Genomic DNA, 21,462 nt, shown 5'->3' with positions numbered 1-21,462 from the left:
CACTGCTCGATTCCTCATCCTCAAGACTAAAAGGAAAGCAAGAAAAGTGCTCACTGCTCAGCTCAGGGTCAGTGCCATTGGCAATGTGGCAAGAAATCAAGGAGAGCTGGCGACAAGATAATTGTCCAAATCACGAGCATATGTGGTGGAAATTGGAAGGGTCAACTGTCAGTGTGACTACGTGGTGTTGGCACTGTAACCAAGGTTGTTTTCTTGAGAATGCTCCCCGGGTAGAAAAAGCAAGTTTCTTCCTTTTTTGAGCGATGGTTTTGTTGTGCTACTATCCACGACCCTAACGGGAGCTACCGTTGGAGCTTCCCCCCCAACAGTAGCTCCACAGTATCTCTACAGCAGCAATACCGTCAGCAACAGTCAATTAACATGCCGAAACGGCAGCGCCTTCAAGGTAACCTAAGTTAAGCATATCCTGCACGATTACAGCCAGCAGGCTAAACCCCTACCATTCCAACCAAAATTTGAAGAAGAAAATACTAGTAAAGGATATTAAAAGCAGGCAGGCTATGGCTCATGGCTAGACAGCCGAGTAGAGATGAGGAGGGACAGCCCGCAGGCAATCACTGCGGCGACGGCGGCGAGGCGACCATATATATCCCCAGGGAGGCAACCAGCCAGGCGCAGAAACAGACCGCCTCCTCTGCTGCCTCTTTCGCACAGAGCACTAGCCGTGGTGACTGCACCCGTTGGGTTCGCATGGCCATCCCGCTCCAGGGGAAGGACGGCAAGGGTGGCCAGGTGGGCGGCGACGACCAGCCGTCGGTGGCGGCGGAGCTCCGCGCGCTGTGGGGCATGGCGGCGCCGATCACGGCCCTCAACTGCGTGGTGTACCTGCGCGCGCTGGTGTCCGTGCTCTGCCTCGGCCGCCTGGGCCCGCTGGACCTCGCCGGCGGCGCGCTCGCCATCGGGCTCACCAACATCACGGGCCACAGCGTGCTCTTCGGCCTCGCGTCCGGGCTCGAGCCGCTCTGCGCGCAGGCCTTCGGCTCCCGCAACCACGACCTCCTCACCCTCTCCCTCCAGCGCGCCATGCTGCTGCTCTTCCTCGCCGCGCTGCCCATCGCGCTGCTCTGGCTCAACGTCGGCCCCATCCTCGTCGCGCTCGGCCAGGACCCCGCCATCTCCGCCCCCGCCGCCGCCTACGCGCGCTTCGCGCTCCCGGACCTCGCCGCCAGCGTCGTGCTCCAGCCGCTCCGGGTGTACCTCCGCTCCCAGGGGATCACCAGGCCCATGGCGGCCTGCTCCGCGATCGCCGTCGCGCTCCACGTCCCGCTCAACGTGCTCCTCGTCTTCGGCCTCGGATTCGGCGTCCGCGGCGTCGCCGCCGCGCAGGCGCTCACCAACACCAACATGCTGCTCTTCCTGCTCGCCTACATCCGCTGGGCGCGCGCGTGCGACGACACGTGGAAGGGGTGGGCGCGACCCGCCGTGGTCGCCAGCGGCCTGCCCGGGCTCGCCAGGCTCGCCGTGCCCAGCTGCGTCGGCGTCTGCCTCGAGTGGTGGTGGTACGAGGTCGTCACCGTGCTGGCCGGCTACCTGCCCAACCCCGCCGCCGCCGTCGGCGCCGCGGGGGTGCTCATCCAGACCACCAGCCTCATGTACACCGTGCCCATGGCGCTCGCGGCCTGCGTATCCACCAGGGTAAGCGCACCTTAACCCATCCAAAAATCATAATTTGCGCCAGATTTTTTTGCCAATTCGATGGGTTTTGGATGGTAATAAGATACGAGTGTTCGGCTAACCGCTCCTGTGGTTGACGGAGATTGCTTTCACCAGGTTCACATCGCATCACTAATTCACCATTCACCTTGCATGCACACCCCCAAAGAAACTCGTTAACTTGGCTTCTGACGACTTGGCTGTGCTGGTCACACGATTTTTTGTCCAATTTTTCTATCTTTTCCTGATGTCGACTGATCCAAATTCCAATATTCTCCTGGAGGCAGTACGCTTACTTCGATCTGCTCTGAGCGTGTGCATGAACCGAGAAAAGAACATCTGTTGAACTGACGAAACACCTGGATTCTGTAGTACCCCCTACATTCTCTTCCATTTTCAGATTCGCCTCTCTTCCCTTTTCTTTCTTGAACAATGCATCTTGAAAAGTTGCAGCAATTGTAGAGCCCTTTTAGCCTTTTAGGTGTAGGTGTAGGCCATGGGGATGGCATAGCATGCAGCCACTCAATCTTTTTTATCATCATCAAATCAAAGTAACCATACGTGCATGGTGAGTCTGCCCTCCTATTGATATCCCCGCAACACTCAGCGGCAACACAAAAGTTGGCCTCCACAGGTGCGGTGCGGCGCACCGTCCATATTTTGCGGGCCACGCCTTGCCCCGCTACAACGTCATAGTCCTTTCGTGCACCCATGCATAGACACACACGACAGCCAGAAAGGTTGGTGCTGCTCCATGTTTTCATGTCCACTGAAGCGAACCATCACGATCCCTTCTTTGGTAGATTCCCAGGTTCCTCATTTTACCCCGCATCCATGGAAGTCACTGTGTGTTTTTTACCTTACCGATGGGGAAACGACTGAGGCGGTGGAAAGTTTCTTGCGCGATTGGTCGTTGGTCTCCTCATGTCACTGTGTTTGCACAGCGTAGAAGCCAGCACGAGCCGTCCGGCCACGTCTTGCTCCGCAGCTCGCTGCAGCGTGCTGTTCAGTTTTTCTTTTTTACCCTGTTCTGCTCCAAGAAAAGACAAGAACCGGTTGCACGCCGACCATTGGCGAACAGTGGTAAAAGTCTTTGCCGGAACATTGTTCACTGTGCTCTTCTGCATGCTCTGCTCTGGTTGATTTGATCCATGAGCACGTGAACACGTACGCCGGCCTTTGATCGGTTACTGATGGTGGCTCGGTGCGCGTGCAGGTGGGCAACGAGCTGGGCGCCGGCAAGCCCCGCCGCGCGCGGATGGCGGCGATGGTGGCGCTGGCGTGCGCGCTGGCGATCGGCGTGGTCCACGTGGCGTGGACCGTGGCGCTGAGCCGGCAGTGGGTGGAGCTGTTCACGACGGAGCGGTCGGTGGTGCGGCTGGCGGCGGCGGCGATGCCCATCCTGGGGCTGTGCGAGTTGGGCAACTGCCCGCAGACCACGGGGTGCGGCGTGCTCCGCGGCACGGCGCGCCCGGCCGTGGGCGCCCGCATCAACCTCCTCTCCTTCTACCTCGTCGGCACCCCCGTGGCCGTGTACCTGGCGTTCGGCGCCCGCGCCGGGTTCAGCGGCCTCTGGTACGGCCTCCTCTCGGCGCAGGCCACCTGCGTGGCGCTCGTGCTCGCCGCCGTCGTGTGGCGCACCGACTGGCAGGTCGAGGCGCTCCGCGCCAAGAAGCTGGCGGGCCTGGAGCTCACGTCGACGACGCCCGCCGCCGCCGCTGCCGAGGAGAGCAAGCGCCTCGTCGCCGCCAACGGCGAACCGGCGGAGGGCGTCTAAGCCTAGTAGCGCAAACCGCAGCTCTGTACGTGTAGCTGCGTGCGCCTGCGCGAATCGGCGACCATGACACGATCGTCGTCGTCGTCGGAGTCCATGGACGCAGGCAACGGGTGACACAGTTCCCTGGACTTTTACGTACTGCTACTCGCTGGGCGTCGTGTGCGGCCGCAGTAGATTTAGGGGTAGTAACCGGAGCGCTCCGTTGGTAGCCGAGCGTATTGATTTGCTACGCGATGGTGGTGGCAGTCGCGGCTTCGCCACTAGCCCCGGCCCGCAAGTTGCTTGCTTGTAGCAGAGGATGGGATCATGGGAGCAAGTGGTGGCCGCGCGCGCGCCATGTTGTCTCGAGCCGGTTGGTGCTTGGAATAGAAAATGACCTACCGAGCGAGCGCATCACTTTTCTAAAATCTACTCTCTAAAAAGTTATTTAAGTAAAAATTATTTTCTATATCTTTATACTTTCCAACAAATTTTCTATCCTATGCTCAGTTTATAGAGCAATTCTTTCGCTCTTCATTTTTTGCTAACGAGAAATCCAAAATAGACGAGATCTATATTAATTGAAGGAACTATTGGATTGTAATTTTTTAATCGAAATTTTTATTTCTAAATCTAGTCTTTTCAAAATCTTTGGAGCATGAAATTTAGAGTGCTACTACTGCTACCGTGCGTGAGAGTGGGACGGCGATGCCTCGGGAAAGGAAAGGAGGCTCCACGCTTGCCCAGATAGCTAGACCCTGCCGGGCGTGGTGATGGATCGTAATCTGGACCCTGCCTGTTGTGTTCGATTGGCTTTGCGCAAAGCCGCTTTCTGATATTCCCCTTTTGGGAGGACAGCATCCCGCGCGTCGCCGTCGCCTTCCTCGCGCGCGGCCTCGACCGGCTCGCTCGGTTCGTTTCAGAGCTTCGTTGTCCTCTCGCCGTCGGTGTGCCTTGGCTCGCAAAGATCGCGGCGGCTTGCATGCGTTGCGACCCCAAGAGCAAGAGGGCTCGTAGATATTTCGCCGCCGCACGCTCTTCTCCATGGGCAGGCAGTTTTCTCTGCGACCAACTCGACAACGTCGGCTCCGCTCACGCCGATGACGACCGGTGAAGGCCATGCACTGCATGTATGGTGGTGTCGCAAGCAACGCAGGCTATCTAGTTGATGATGAGGCCCGGCACGTACCTGTCAGCAGGCGTAGGAAGGTTTGTTGCTGGTGTACACGGAGACGCACTTCACGACCTATCAGGTGCCGGTGCCATGACGGACGACGTCTCAGAAGATCCACTGAATGGATCCACGCACGCACGCATGCTGTGCAGGGCGCCGCACGGATCAAAAGTCTGGAGTTTGTGGATGCCCTTTCTGCGCATGCCGCCGCGTCTACCAAAGGTAGCAATCAGGTGAGCCGTTGCTCCATCGGGATAATGAACTGATGGGGATTGTTTTCTTTAGTAAAAAGCCACTTTTCCAGGGTTGCTGTGTGCTATGCGAAAAGTACTGAAGATTTGAGGATAATCATGTACGTACGCGCTATAAACTGGAAGAATATTTTTTAATGAAAGATGTACGACGAGGTTGCGGGAATGGAATAATTTTGTCGTGGCATTGTGGGGCTATGATGCGCATCTGTCGACTTCTTCTTCTTTTTTTGCCAGGAGGAAACTTGTTTTGAACTTTCCTTCTTCTGGAGAAATGCGTAGCTCTCTTGCGTATTCAATAAAGAAAAAACACATATCAATAGCAGATCACACTTTACTCGAATTAGAGGCGGACTTCAGAACATCCAACCCTAGTGCTGAACTGTAAGTATCAATCAACGTAGTAAACTTAAAGCTACTAGCTAGAGAAGAATCTGCAAGTTACGTACAAATAAACATGCATGTGCGCTTCATGGGTGTATCATCAGTACATATGGTGTGCGTGCGTGTGTGCGGATCTTCCTTGTAATCACGAAAGGATAAAGGCCGTTGCTTTATGACAGATCTCATGCGTGCAGTTTAGAAGTGGAAGTATGGGGTGTCATGGTTTGCTCCTCAACCTACCTCTCTCTACCTAAAACTAGCTTGCTGTTGATGAAAACGCAGCGCCCGCGAGACACATCGGCGGACAAGGAGACACAAACGCACACGCCGAGGAAACACGAGGAGCAGTCAAGGATCGTGCTAGACTTAGTTGGCAGCACTATAACACGATGCGGATCCCTGCTTGGTCGGGACATGCTGCTTGCTGCCCAGTGAAAGTCAAGAACTCTCCAGTGATCATCGATCGCCCAATAAAAAGATCTGCATGCTGGGATTAGGAGACAGACACACCGAGACGAAACAACTCCAGGCGCCATGTCAGTCTCTCTGCTTGGACTTGCACTGATGGACGGTTGCTAAATCCAGCAAGTTTCGCGCCGCCCGTAGGAGCCGCGATCCGCCGGGTCTTTCCCTTCTCCGGCCACCGTCGACTCGACGCGCACGATTCACGGCCGGCGTGACGCTGCTGCCGAAGCAGAGGCGAAGGAATCCGGGGATTAAGATTTGGAGAGGACGAAGCCCCCAAATAATATGGCTATCTGCTGGCTGCCGATGCTCTCTCTCTCTCTCTTGTGTCAAGTGTCAAGGGTGCTGCGTATCCTATTCCTATGCCGCCTTGTGTCGTGGACTCTTGCATCGATTTAGCAAATGCGTAATCCGGTTGAAAAGACGCTACATCTGCATACGACAGGGTGTCTTGCCTTTCGCTTGACCTGTTTGCGTGCTATGTTCATCGCGTACTCCTAAGGATTTAGGTTAATGAAGGATGATGCTGATCTAGACGGATGCTCGGACCCTGAAAACGGGGAAGAAAGGTGTTCTTTTCTTCTTCCCCTTGTCGATTGAAAAATGTGGAAAGGGAGCGGAAAGCGAGCGACGCAGTGATGAGCAGCACAGAAGAGCGTGGGAGATCGTCGACAAGATTCGGGGGCACCACGAGTGGCCGTCCGAGCTGTGCTCGTCGATCTTAATTCATTCACATGATCGAAGAAGATGCTCACCATCTCATTGCAAATCCATGTAGATGCTGCTTACATAATCAACCACTTAGTAGTAGCCCAAACAAAGATACTGGCTGTATCGAGGGAGTTGCAGTTTAGTAGTCGAACGTGCAGGGCTGTCAGTGGGCCAGCCACTAGAGATCCTTTGTTTGTGTGGCCAGCAGAACAGATCCCTGGAAACAGGGAAAGGGGCAAAGCCTGTCTGACCTCCGATGGCTTTCACCAGAACGTACAGACAATTCATTCAGCGTACTCTGAACATCTGAAGTTTTGACTCGTGTTTGGGATCGAGCATCCTTGACTGCACGTTTGGACAGCAGTGAACGAAGCATTCAACAGCAGCGTGCTAGCGAGCAGAATACACGGTGAGTGCAAACAGTAGTGGTTGCAATTGGGACCTTGTCCTGGTCGGAGACCAACAATTTTTTAACGATCCTGGATACCAAGATGACGAGGAAAGATTAGGATTTTGTTCGTACATGCAATGCCTGCCCAGTCGACACCCGTGTTGATATATCCTCAAATCTGAACTCACAACTAGATCTGGAGACGGACAGACAGAAGGATAAGAGCTTGGTCGAAACATTTCTGCTGGTGTTCGCTGCTGCCGACCGCTACGTGCGTGCGTGGACAACCGCGTTGGATTCTTCAGGTCGGGCGTGCTTTGCTTAGCCAGGCCACCAGCACCCAGCAGGCAGCCGCCGTGCGTGGCGGTGTGACCCGGCAGCGGCGGCGGCGGCCGGGCCGGAACGAGCGCTCGCATCTTGTCCGCTGCGCATGTGCCGCCGCCGCCGCACTGTGCACGCCGACCGGCTACACCACAGCAGCTAGCTAGGAGCCGGGTCAAGTCAACTCTCCGTCGATGCATCGCTTCGCTCGGTCCCATAGTCCCATCCCATCCCGTGCAGCACGACGCTGTGGCAGCTCTTGGCCTGGCAGGCACGACAAGAGAAGCGGCCGAATTCACTGCTTGCTGGGTTCTCGGCTGCACGCGAATGAACAGCCCTGCGCCCATGCCTGTTGCGTTGACAGTGCACTCAACTGTAGTCCGTCCGTACTACTACCACCAGAGGCAGAGCGAGCGAGTGGCTACGCAAAGCCAAGTTGCTCCGAGATCTGACCCTGACCGGGCCGTCACGCATTCAAGTGAGCGCCTCCATCAGGCACAGGAGCCCACAGGATAGCGCTGCTTCCCAGTTCTCAGAACGAGAAGGCAGGCTAGCTAGATTGACCCTCGGTGGCTGCAGCGTACGCAGTATCGGGTTGTTTAATTCCGGAGGATTAAACTTTAATATATAATATTAAAAAAATTTATTATTTATAATTATTAAATAAAATCTAACTACAAAACTAATTGCAGAACCTCCGGACTAATTCACAGGACGAATCTAACTAGATATATTAATTCATAATTATTATAAATTATAAATTAATTAGATTCATTAAATTCATCTCGTCGAATTAGCACATATTTGTGCAAAAAATTTATAAATAAATTTTATTTAATACCTCAGATTTTTTGTAACACGATCGGCTAAAATTTAAAACCAAACGAACGGAACTTTAGGGTAGGTGATAGGATAGGCTCTAGTATCTGACCTCCCATTGCAGGGGTGCAGGCTATATATCCTGACATGTGCCGGCCGCCGGCCGCCGTCGTAGCATCAGGACCACGTATGTACACGTCTAGTAGTTACTAGACCTCAGTACTCCTGTTCGTTCACTGTCTTCCAGCAGCTTGCCGTACACGAGCTTGTCCGGTGTTTGTAACAAGCCGTAGTATTGCCGGTGCTGTCGCTCGCGTCGCGTGAACGGAAACTTGGCGCAGAAAACTTTTCCGGTTTGCCCTCAAAAACCTTTGGGGCACAAAGACGATGATGCGCTTTATATTTCATTCACGTTGCTTTATTACTGGTTACTGCCCACATCAGCTCTGACTTGTGAGGTTGATGGGTGCCAACAAAATTATGACGCTCACTAGCTAATTAAACCATCCACTAGCTAGCTTTCATTCCCCTCGAATCTACTAACAACGGCACTAACGAAGGACGACGATGGCCCCAACCTACCTGTTCCTACATCCATGCATCTGCAGCTAGCTAGGTCAGCTTTGGACACGGGATCTAGATAGCTTTAATTTCTCTCCATGACTTGACCTCGTGTATCCAACATATACATGCACTGCCCACGCATGGCCTCGATCACTTTCTTCTGCCGCATGATGTCACGAGCCCAAGCTCGATCGGTTAGTGATCGAGTTCATGGTCGGCACCCCGCGCGGAAAGAAGAAAGGGACCAGCCGATCGATGCGCACCATCATCACTAATCTCAGCAACTGCTTAAAATTGAGGTGACTAATAGCAACTAGCTAGCTCAGTTCGTTGATTGATTGAGCGCTTGTATTTGCAATTCGATAGCAGGCAGGCAGACAGCAGACATGATGTAAAGTACGTAATCAGTGGCAAAAGATGGATACGGCCGTCATATCATGTCCATGCATGCAATATAACAGCCGAATCGAATAGCATATATGCAGCACAGTAGCGGGAGATATTATATGCTGCAAAAACTACACTACTGTAAAATCTATTCACTTTGGTGAATGATGTTGGAGCTGCATGATGGTCAGTGTGTGTGTGTCCCCCCCTAACCATAACCCTGAATCATCACGCACTGCTGCAAGAGTGCAAGTCTGCAACAGCACCACCGGCGGCCGGCGCAGCGAGCTAGCTAGGTCGCTCGCTCGCTGGTCGGAGGCGAGATCGATCTCCGATCCGCTTTAATATAACCATCCCTCCTGGAGAAAGCTCTCGCTTGGCCAGGTGCAATGCAACGCCGATGGCCACCGGTAGGCCGGGTTCGATAAGGTGCCTAGCTTCGCATGGCACGCACAAGCAACTGGTGATGCGCGCGGATGCGATGCGATGCGATGAGACCCCGTGACAAGGCTATTGCCTATTAGGGCATTGCACTTCGTGGCAGTGTGAGTGGACATCTGATGAGCCCCTGTTACTATATATCAGAGAGAGATCTTCAGAAGCTAAGCTAGCTAGTGTAGCTTCGAGTCCACTACATGCCTCGATCTGCTCCGATCTTCCCTCTTCGATCTTGCCAAGATACATACACTATATAACGTGCAGTTTATGCTCCAAGCAAGTGGCTGTATGAAGCAGACCACACATGCATATGTGGATAAAGCATCGACAAGGCATATGGATACGCTTAGTCAGTTTAGGTACGTGGTGCCGTACAATTAGTGAGAGCACGCACGCATGAAATCACACTCAGTTCAGTTAACATTTCCACACATTGCCAGGTAGCGGTGATTCCGAGCTGCCAACCCTTTTGTGCCCATTCTTCTTTCTTTCAGAGCACATACTGCATATAGCAGCAGATGCAGCTCAATTATCGTCTCCACTAGCTCACAAAGTGCCCGGACACCTGTCCGCCGGCTGCACTGCAGACACCGCGGAACCAAACAAAACTGAAAACACCCCAACTTTTCAAGGCGACGCATGCGTGCTTAGTTTATCTAGTAGACACGCACATGCTGATGATGATAACTTGGGAACTAGCTCTCCACTAGCAATGCCACACTGGTGATCGATCCATCAGTTGGATGGATGGATGGATCTTCACACAGATTTCAAATTCAGTCCAACCGTTGGCACTAAGACCCACAATCATGCTTTAATCAACTACTCTCTCTGTTTTTATTTACATATCGTATTAGATTTGTCCTAAGTCAAGTTTGACCAACTTTGATCAAACTTATAGAAAAAAAAATAATATTTACAATATCAAATTATAGTGCATACGTTGGATAGTATAGTTGTTCCTATATTTTCCTAGAGATTCGGTTAAGGTTAGCTAACTTTCACTTAGGACAAATCTAATACGATATGTAAATAAAAACAGAGGGAGTAGTAGTATTTATTTATTTAATTTTCAGCATAACCGCCTGCTGACGTGGCACCAAGATTGAATACTCCAAACAGTTATGCTTTGCGAGTAGAATAATAACCAAAGAAATCAACCAACCGCGTATCATCAGATCACTGTTGCGCAGTACTCCTACGTCTGTAGTAGTGGGCTCGTGATGAGGCAAAAACTTTGTGTTTTCCTAGTACGGTCAGTCTGGTGCCGTCCATAGTGCAGGCCCACTCTGGATACAGCCCGAAAAAATTTGTTCTAAAGGTTTTCATTTCGGCCCAGTGTGTAAGCTGGCTTTGGGCCGGCCCAGGTACAGCTACGGAGAGGGCCGGGCCGTCGTTGACGTCGGCCGCGTCAACGAATGATGCGCCCTGTGGGCTGTGGCCTGTGCCCAAGCAGCAGCCGGAGGAAAACCGTTGTGTGGGTGGGTCCTCGGAGTCGGAGGCAAAGAGGTTCGTGGCCGGTGGAGACTGGAGAAGGCGCAAGGTTTTGATAGAGTCACCTGATTGCTTGGCAACTCCATCGCAAAGCCGGGTTCCCAATCTGATTTCAGGTTCAAACCAATTCCACTTATCGGAGAAGAATCCGATCGGTTCACCTGCTGAGGCGCGGCGAGCCTAGTCCGGGCAACGACGCGCCTCCCGATCCAGCCATGGAGGCACCAATGGCCGGCAATTTCCGCAGCATTTGTCTTTTCGCAGTGCTGGGCGCAAGTCAAAGAGGGGAGAGGTAAAAGTCAGCATTAGCTTTGTAATTATCTTATTAGCACGGGAACATTCAATGTGAACACGACGAACATTCGATGTGAACATGCCGGCGGGTCTCCTATCCAGTCCACAACGCGGTCTTGTCGTCGACAGCCGGCTGCCAAACGATGCGCTGTACACGACCACGCGGCTCGAAAGCGAAGCTAGGCGTGGGCATGGCGTCCCGTCCCGTACGAGCTCATCAGCATTCAATACGAATTGTTGGATGATGATGATGGTTACTCTGGTGTAGATGAACAAAGGGGATCACGACGATGCGGCAACTAGTTTCTTCATTCATACAAACTCCATATACATGTTCGAGACGTACATACATGTAGTACACGATTTTTATCTAGCTAGTTTATGCAGTTTTACGCGATATCATCCTCTCGGTGTAGAGGAGGCAGTAGTCGACGTCGTCCTTGGCCGCGCGTTCCCGCCGCGGCCGCCGCGTGAAGGGCAGCACCAGCGACGTGGCGAAGCGCGCGGACATGGACCGCCGGTGCTGCGACGACGGCGGCGGCGGGGGCGTCTCCGGCGGCGAGAGCGGCGCCGAGGACACCGTTGAGCTGCGTCGGCACGACGCGGGTGATGAGGCCAGCGCGCTGACGCGGGCGGCGGGAGGGAGCGCCAGCCTCGGGGTCGCCGGAGGGAGCCCCGGCGCCGGCGCGGCCGTCGTGCTGCCGCTGTCGCCGGCTGGTGGCGCCTCCTGCTTGGGGATGCCCGGCTGCACCTCCCACTTGAAGGGGATGGAGCCTGGCCTCTTGAACGATTCGTCCACCGCCATCACCACCTCTCTGCTCTGCTCTCTCTCTCTCTCTCTCTCTCAAGTCTGAACTCTGGAGTGGAGCGCCAAGCTAAACTAATCAGCCATCAGGCGACGGGCATGAGCTGTCTAAGTAGCAGCAGATAGTGTGTACACTTCTTATTAGCAAATTGGCCCCTGAGTTATTCAGTTATTGATTGCAAGCGACAAATTCATACTACTACACAGTCCAAGATAATGATTAGCTAGTGCTTACAGCTCAATCAAAACCACCCGGAAACGAAACCCGTTTCCACGAAAGCTACTGGCATGCACTTTTGTGCGCTTCCATGTTTGGGCGGCCAAGCAAGAAACGACCTCCAAAATTCCAAATAAAAACAGCTGACGTGGACACCGGCCACACAAACGGTGTGCCGCGTCAGCTTTGGATTCCGGGCGGCCGACGTGCCCGTCCGTGCCAGGCACCACCACCGCGTGGAAGCAGACGTGCAAGAAAGAAGAAGGATACCGCCATGTTTCTGGGGTTGCCCGTGCACCGTGCAGGGACTGGAGTGCAAAAGTTTTAGCATGGGCAGATGAATACAAAACTGTCAGTCACTGACTCATTATTGGGTTTGTGCAGCCAGCCAGGATGAAGCTGTGGGGTGGCTCCAGTGGTGCTGCCGTGGTTGTTGCCTTGTGCTCCAAGTGTCGCCTGGTATCCATCTCGGAGTCGTGGGTAGCTTCGAGTCTTCAGCAGGTTTTTTTTTGTCCGTATGTTTTTTGTTTTTTTATTAAACCAAGCGTTCATTACTTATGTTGTGAATAATTTCTGGAGGCTCATTAAACCAAATTACATCTTTAAACACATCAGCTTTAGCTATAACATGAGCTGCCTCGTTACACCGCCTACTAACATAGGTAAATGTTACAGAAGGATTTTCACTGATTAAGTTTCTAACATTCTGAATAATAACTGCCACATGAGATCTATCATGGACCTTCGATTTTATCTTCTTGATAACACTTAAGCAGTCCGAGACCACAACAACTTGCTGCAAGTTTTGCTCCAAGGAAAAAGGAGACAACTCTCCTTATGGCTATTGCTTCAGCTAGCTCTGGGTTATCGAATCTTTGTATTAACTGACAGCACGCAACAATGAAATCACCTCTATGATCACGAACCACCAAACCAACACCCATACGAGGTGGATTTTTAAATGTTGCTGCATCAACACTAATCATCAACCATCCATCCGGCGGTGGAATCCACTTTGGAACAGAGTATTCAGATTCATACCTATGCGATGTTGGTGATTTAAATAAGTGCATCAATACCATTTGTACATAAGTTTTCACCTTTTCTGCAACTCTATTGGGATGAGTAAGGTTTCCACCATTACGTACCGCATTTCTTTCCTCCCAAATATGCCAGGCTGTGATGGTAAAGACAGTTGCATCCTCATCAGTAGCACCATCTAGAAAATCAAAGAGCCATTGTTTAATGAAAGGCAAGTATTGAATTTTGCATTTGATGCCAAAACATCTTTTTATTTCCCGCCAAACTTCATAAGCATATTGGCACGTTAAAATAGCATGTTGCACCGTTTCTTCCCTACCACATTAGCAGCACATATCAGAGGCATGTAAGTTTCGAAGTTTGAGTTGAGCACCTGTCGGCGAACAGTCCTGAGCCATCCTCCATAGCATAACTTTCATCTTGGGCGGCGCCTTAATGGACCAAAGACGTTTCCACATTTTAGAAGTTTCCTTTTGATCTGAATTCTCTCCTCTGCCATTAGCACTCATAAATCTATGAAAGCTCTCAATTCTCACTAATGAATATGCTGTTTTTACCGTATAAATACCTGTTTTAGAATGTGGCCAGGCTGGGAAATCCTCACAGGCTGTTTTGCTCAATGGAATTTGTAGGATCTTATCAGCATCACCTTCTGTGAAGTATGTTCGAATAAGGTCCTCATTACAATCACTAGATTCTTCATCTATAAGAAAATGAACTGTGAGATCATCAGAAAGAGGCACAATAGATTTTAGTAAAGAAGAGTTTTCAATCCAGCGGTCCCTTGTTAAATGAATCCTTCTCCCATCTCCCACTATCCATACTATACCTTTTTCCAGTAGCTTCTTCCCATGCATGAGACTTCGCCATGTAAAAGATGAACTTCTTGGCTGTTGTGCGAACCAAAAATCACAATAAGGAAAATAACGGTCTTTTAGCACCCTTGCACAAAGAGAATGTGGCACTGTAAGGAGTCTTCAGCATTGTTTTCCCAACATTGCTTGATTGAATAGTTCTATGTCCCGAAAGCACATGCCGCCCAAAGCTTTTGGTGTGGTTAACCATTCCCTTGATCGCCAATGCATTTTCTTCTTCCCATTTTCAATTCCCCAAAAATAATTTGAAATTGTCATTCTCATCTTCTCACATATTCCAGCTGGTAGTTGAAAGCAACTCATCACATAAATTGGAATTGCTTGTATCAGCGATTTCAACATAACTTCCTTACCCGCCCGGAAAAGGGGTCGATCACTCCATCCTCTTACCACTTTCCACATTCGATCTGATAGGAAATTAAAGCTATTAGATAGTGATCTACCAACCCATGATGGCATTCCCAAATAGTTTGACTGCAATGCTTCATTTTGTATGTTAAGATGTGTCTTCACTCTTTCTTTAATTTGTTCCGGGCAATGAGCACCAAAGGAAACTGAAGATTTCTGACGATTAATCCTCTGTCCAGAGCCTTTACTGTAAACCTGTAGCACCTCATTTAGAGCCTGAAGATTCTCCGCATCTCCTTTTGTGAAAAAGATACTATCATCCGCGAAGAGAAGATGTGATATCGCTGGCCCCTTTGTTCCATTCCTAAGCCCTTTAAGAAATCCCTCACTTTCTTTCTTCTTTATAAGACATGACAGACCCTCTGCACAAAGAAGAAATAGATATGGGCTGATCGGGTCACCTTGCCTTAATCCTCTTGTTGGTTTGAAAACCTGTGATAGTTCTCCATTAATTCGAACAGCATATCTGACATTTGTTACACACCTCATTACAACATTGATCCATGCATTCGAGAAACCCATTTTGCTCATAACCCCCTGCAGGTATCTCCATTCGACTCTCTCATATGCCTTTATCATATCTATTTTCGAAGCAAAAAATGGAGTTTTAGATTTCTGTTTTCTAATCGTGTGCATGCATTCATAAGCAATTAAAATATTATCTGTTATTAGCCTGCCCGGCACAAAAGCACTTTGTTCATCTGAAATAATATTTGGAAGAACATTCTTTAATCTGTTAGCTAACACTTTGGAAGCTATTTTGTGCAGGACATTACATAAACTTATTGGGCGGTAATTCACCAACCTCTTAGGTCGTGAAATTTTAGGAATTAAAACAATAGTAGTATCACAAAGCCCATCAGGAATTTGGTCACCTTGTAAGAAGCTCCTCACAGCATGGCAGATTTCATCCTTCAAAAGATCCCAGTGACGCTGATAAAAAAGCGCTGGAAAACCATCAGGACCTGGCGACTTGGTCGGTCCCATTTGGAATAAGGCATCATGGATCTCCTCATCTGAGTAGGGCTTACATAACTCCTCATTGGTGATCTGATTCAGCTTGCACGGGATAGTCTCCAGAATAACATTCATTTGGGGACAGAGCTCACTAGAATATAAGTTCATGTAGAAATCACGGGTCATACATTTAATCTGTTCTTTATCCTCACATTTTGTACCATCATCTTTCAAAAGATACGATATCCTGTTTGTATTTTTTCTAGCTGAAGCTCTCGCATGGAAAAAGGAAGTGTTACGGTCCCCCTCTTGGAGCCAATCCACTCGTGACCGCTAGCGCGCCATTATTTCCTCACATTCAAATAACTCACACAACTTCCGTTCAATCGACCTGTCTTCTTCAGAGTATACTATTGTGGTACAGGAAGATCGAAAAGTTGCCAGCCGTCTTTCAAACTTCTTGATCTCCTTTCTGACCGAACCAAAAGTGCTCATACTTCATTTCTGCAAAGAGCCTGCCATTTTCTTTAAATTTGACCAAACTGATTGAATATTTCTTGGTCCTTCTGAACCTTCTTTCCAGCTCTTCTCTACCACCTCCATATAGTCAGCAGCCCTTGCCCACATTGCCTCATATCTAAAAGTTTGTGAAAAAGGTTTGGCTTCATTACATTTAAAGCCGTTGCCAATTGAAATTAGGACAGCATAGTGGTTCGATGAATATGTAATCATGTTTTCAACTTGGCAGTCTGCAAATAGCTCCATAAGCTGTCCATTAGCCAATGCTCTATCAAGTCTTATTTTTACATTGTTATTACCTTTTTCCCTATTGTTCCATGTGAACTTTGGCCCTGAGAATCCCAAATCAACTAGATCGCAGTCCTCAAGACACTCTCTGAAAAGTTTCATCTGTTGTTCCCCTCTTTCTACTTTACTCATATGTTCATCACTACTTAGCACTTCATTAAAATCACCTGCATATATCCACGGTCCAACCCATTGTGTTCTAATAAAGCGAAGGAGATCTTAGAATTTGTGTCTCAATTCTGTTCTAGGCTCCCCATAAACAAAGGTAGATCTCCATAACATCTCCGTTCCCATTTTTATTGTCACATCAATAATATTTGTAGTATAGTGTTGGAGAGAAACATGGCACTCCTTGCCCCAAACAGGGCCAGGCCCCCACTGCTTCCTTCACTGCTCACCGCAAAGCAACCAGAAAATCCAAGAGACCACATCAAATTTCTTGCTTTAGAATCCTTCATTTTAGTTTCCGATAAAAATAGGAGGGAGGGACGGAAACGCTTCACCAAAAGGCGAAGCTCAGCAACTGTCGAGGCAGTCCCAAGACCCCGACAGTTCCAACATAAGATATTCATGGCTCCCGACGGGGCTGGTACCCAGCCTCCGCCGATAGAATTACAGAAATATTTTCCTCATTCCTTTGCCTCTTTGTCATCTCTATTTCCTCCCCTTCAAATTCCACCTCATTAACAATTTGGACCTTTGTTGATTGAGCTAGCACAATTGCCATCTCCATAGTGTCTGTACCTTGTGTGACCTCATTACACCAAGCACCATTAATCAAATCCTCCCATGATTTCATTTCTGGTTTCCTTTTCTTTCCAAGACCCGATGCACTAGTTTCCATGTCAACATTCTTAGCATCTTTTACAAAGTTGGGTTCTGTTGTGGTAGTTATATTTTGGCTCCTTCTATTACAGAAAGTCTATTTGTCCTCACCCTTGTCACTAGAATCCAAAGATTGTTGTTCCGAGGGGCACATAGTCCTTGATTGATTATTTAAAAGCTTAGAATCAGGTCCTCCTGTGTGACGCCCCGAAAAAAAATTCACTTAATTAAATCATGCGCTAGAGTAATTCGTAAAAACGGTTCAACGTCAACCCTAATCGGATCGCTGTCCCGTTCCGCATCGCTCGCGACCACCCGCCGTGATTAGCGCCGGCGCGACTCCTTTCTTTCTCTCCTCGCGCAAATACCGCGCGAGTGGCCGACCGGCCAGCCGCGATTGGCGCCGACGCGTTTTCTTTCCCTCGTTGTTCCCCTCGCGCTGCGCGCTTCCCCGCGCGTGGCCGACCGGCCGCGGTCAGCGCCGCGACCGGCGCCGGCACTTCTCCCTCCCTCTTTTCTCTCTTTCTCCCTATTTCTTTTTCCCTTTTTCCTTTTCTTCCCTTCCCTTTTCTTTCTTTTCCCTTTTTCTTCCTTCCCTCCCTTTTCTTTTCTCCTTCCTTCCTTCCTGTTTCCCCCCCTTTCCCCTGCTCCGAGCTCCCGAACCGCGCCGCCCTGCCTCACCCCGGCCGCGCCACGACGCGCGCACGCGCAGCGCGTGGCCGCGCGCCGCGCCGCGCCGTCCTCCGTCGCCGCGCCCCGCGACGCCGCGCCGCCCGCCGCGTCGCGCGCGCACGCTCGCGCCCGACCCCGCGACGCCGCGCCGCCCGCCGCTACTGCGCCCTGCGACGCCGAGCCACCCGCCGCTGCCGCGCCCGCCCCGACGCGCCGCACGCCGCCACCGTCCTGTGCTCGCACGCACGCCGCGTCACGACGCGGGCAAGCGGACGAACGCCTTTAATGGCGCCCCGCCGAGCCCGGAGGCCGGTCACCGCGCGGCCCCGCCTCCTCACCGCCGTCCCCCGCCTATAAATAGGCCCCCGCGCAGCCCCTCGTTCCCCCACAGCTCCCACCGCCGCCTCCTGCCTCTCCCCGCGCCCCCATCGCCGCCCGCCCGTGCCGCACCACCCGCCGCCGCCGCCTCCCGTCGACCGGCCTCCACGCGCCACCCCGGCCCGAGGTGAGGGCGGGAATCGAACCCCCCCTTCCCCCTCTCCCTTTTCCCTCACGCGCTCGAGCCGCCCCGGGCCTCGGCCGCCGGGATTGGGCCGGCGCCGAGCCCCCCCTTTCCCCCTCCCCTGTTTCCTGCGGCAGGAGGAAGAAGAAAGGGCATTTTTGCCCATAACCCCTGGCCTCCCCCTGTATTTCCCCAAAGAAACCCCCCCTTTTAGGAACACCCCTATCCACCCATTCTTTGCAAAAGAAACCTCGCCCTTTTTAATATTTCAAAATAAACCCCCCATTACACAAACCCAATTATATTTGACATCCTTTAGGGTGCCCTGCGTATTTCTAGAATTTGCAAATAGGCCCTTGCCCCCTCCAGATACTTACGAATAAACCCCTGGAGCCCTGTTTAACCACCCGAACCCCCTTTAGCTCGTCATTTTATGTGCGATACGACCTCCGATTGACCCGAAACTTTACCACTCCGTTTCTAGTATAGTTCTAACCACGCCATTAAGAAACCACCCGAAAATATTACCCCTACCTCCGTAACTACATTATTTCCGATTCAAGCTCAATAATTGAAGCTTTTAGTTCTCTCGCTTGATGGCATGTCTGTTTGTTTGCGTCGTAGGACACGGAGTGAACGAAGAGGTTCCCGACTGCGACCAAGCAACCGAGGACCAGTTCTGCGACCCCGAACCCGAGGGAACCCGAGGGACAGTACTTCGATCAGGACCTTCCGCAAGGACTTGACGATGGCAAGTTCAACTCCACCCTTTGATGCATGTTTCTGTCCTAGTTTTTATAAACACAACCCAGAGGCCTGTTTTATAAAATTGCATGGTTTTGTGTGCCGAAAACATGGTAGGATAGCCACCCCTACTTGTGATAACCATACCTTGACCACTTGGTTTCGCAAAGAAAGTGTGTGTACGTGTGGGAAGGGATAAAGTGTGGTTTTGAAAAGTGAGTTAGACGGGATGGATGGCATTTCTGTGTGAATTGCCGTTGGAGTGTTCGTACCTGTGTGGTTGAGCGTGGAAGGGAGATATCCATCCTGTCACCCCTAAGGACCGAGTTGATGTGTCATCTCACCTAACTTCCTGTCGTGCAAACCACTTGACCGTTGTATGGGCAACGGCTTGGCCTAACCCCACTAGTTAGTCTGATAGCCATCAGGAGAGCTGGGAGCAACGGGTGATCAAGGAGACGGGATAAGCTCTGTGTGACTTATGCCCCGGTTAAACCTCGGTGTTAGGTCGAATGACCCCTTGATAGATCCCGTGGTGGCTAGTCAGGTCTAGCTAAGGTGGGTAAGGGCTTCGATGGGATCTGCACCGGCACTAAGGTGTTCGTGCTGTGGTACCCCACCTGTGGGTAAAGTTGCACACCTCTGCAGAGTTAAAATCTATTCGAATAGCCGTGCCCACGGTATTGGGCAAGTTACGGTGTGGTCACATAACTAGTGTTTCTCTCTGGAAATGGATGGGCTGGTGTGTGTTGTTTGGAAAGTGTCCGGCAGTTGTGCCATGTGCTACGGCGGACGGGGAGTCCGGTAGCAGTTTTAAACTAGATCCTGTGTGGATCAACACCGTGTGCTCCTTGATATTTAACGACTTGTTTTGAAAATGTTTTTAAACGAACCTTTGCATAAAGTCAAGTTTTCCGCAAATGAACCATAACCTTATCCTTGGATTATCCTGTGCATTTAATTCTGTTATAACCCCTCCGCGGGTGTGATTGGACTTGCTGAGTACGTTCGTACTCACCCCGTTCTTACTTTTACAGTGGAAGATCCCGACTATATCCCAGAAGACGTCGAGTAGGGTTCCGTCCTGCACCCAGTCTTGCCTGTGGGTGAGGTCACCGTTAGAGCTCCGCATGGCGCAAGACTCTGATGATCCCCTGTTCGTAGTGAGTGTAGTTGTGTGGGTTTTAGTTGTAATCCTCGCGATAGTGGCGCTTCACTGCCCATTACCGCGAAGAGGTGTACGGTGATGTACCATCTGATGTAATAAAAGTGTTATCAGCCTCCTGGTACTGATAAAGCAACACTTTTAAGTCTTCCCTGATGGGGGGACGCTTCAGGTGGTATCAGAGCCGTAGGCTGGCCGTAGGACGTGACCCTAGGAGCGAGACCCCTTTTCAGGCCCTAGAACTTGTCCCGATCTAGAAATTTTCTGCACAAACACTCACCACTGGTCTTTGCCTTGTTCCAGATGGCTGGCAATGGATGGGTTAGCGGAATCTGCCACGCAGAGCCCGGCCTCCCCAAGTTACTATTGCTCAGCCTGGAACGCGTGGGGATTATGGAACCACCGGAGTATGCCTACCGTGAGTACATCGCCGGAGGCACCCTTCGGTGCGACATGATGGTTTTTGTGGAGAGAAGCACCCGCTACCCTGATGTGGACCCTTGGTTCATCTCCACCGCTGGCTTCCGCTTCCCCGACACCTATCGAAAGGCCGCCCGTAAAGCCCTGCGACGGCTGCGTGTGCTTTACAGGCACCACCTTCAGCGGACTCCTATGGGATTTTTCCCACCCGCTGAGGGAAGAGGACGCACCTGGATTGCCCGGATGAGGGGACTTGGACGAGAAGAAGAAGACATAGAAGACACGGTCTCCCACCTGTCCATCTACCTCACTGGCTTGGATGCACTTTACCGCAAACAGGCGGCACAACTGAAGCAGCTAATCCATGGGATTGAAAAGATAACCCAGGAGCTGGAGGAACAACGGACAAGAGCCGCAAGCGCCAAGTATTCCTTAGCCGCCCTCCAAGCCCAGATGCAAGAATACGAGAACCGCAATGGAATAGGTGGATGGATCGAGGAAGAGGAAGAAGAACCCATGGAAACCCATTGGGATAAGGGTACTCAGACCGAAAACGAGATGGATCGATTCCTTCCAATAAAGAAGCGCTCTATCAGGACCGATGAAGAATCCCCGTAATAGGATTAGCACTCCAAGCTAGAACCCGACCCTAATAACCCCGTGCCCATGAAAACTGTATCCCCGTATTGCAATAATAAATGTTATCCACTCCATTTTTGTATCTGTGCTAGACTGTTTACCCTGTTCATATTTCAGATGGCTGAGGAAGGATGGACCCAGGGCGATTGCCAAGCAGCACCTGGCTTTCCCGGCCTCTTAATCAACACCCTGGAGGACCTTGGCATTACAGAACGCCCAAGGTACTACAGCCGAGAATACGAGCACCATGGTACCCTCCGCT

The 21,462-nt window shown here is 51.1% G+C and overlaps 2 protein-coding genes across 2 annotated transcripts; one reads left to right on the top strand and one right to left on the bottom strand.

Annotated features, from left to right (window-relative positions):
• Positions 1-69: 69 nt before the first annotated feature.
• Positions 70-5,019, top strand: LOC112875175 (protein DETOXIFICATION 54-like). Its single transcript, XM_025938921.1, has 2 exons — positions 70-1,656; positions 2,891-5,019. Exons 1-2 carry the CDS (start codon positions 529-531, stop codon positions 3,449-3,451), a joined length of 1,689 nt encoding a protein of 562 aa, XP_025794706.1. The 5' UTR covers positions 70-528; the 3' UTR covers positions 3,452-5,019.
• A 6,395-nt stretch (positions 5,020-11,414) lies between these two features.
• Positions 11,415-12,055, bottom strand: LOC112877394 (pectinesterase inhibitor 10-like). Its single transcript, XM_025941693.1, has one exon. It carries the CDS (start codon positions 11,926-11,928, stop codon positions 11,503-11,505), a length of 426 nt encoding a protein of 141 aa, XP_025797478.1. The 5' UTR covers positions 11,929-12,055; the 3' UTR covers positions 11,415-11,502.
• Positions 12,056-21,462: the final 9,407 nt, after the last annotated feature.

The sequence above is a fragment of the Panicum hallii genome, chromosome 9, assembly GCF_002211085.1.
Source record: "Panicum hallii strain FIL2 chromosome 9, PHallii_v3.1, whole genome shotgun sequence".
Classification (NCBI taxonomy): Eukaryota; Viridiplantae; Streptophyta; class Magnoliopsida; order Poales; family Poaceae; genus Panicum; species Panicum hallii.
This window is presented reverse-complemented; position numbering and strand designations above follow the sequence as displayed.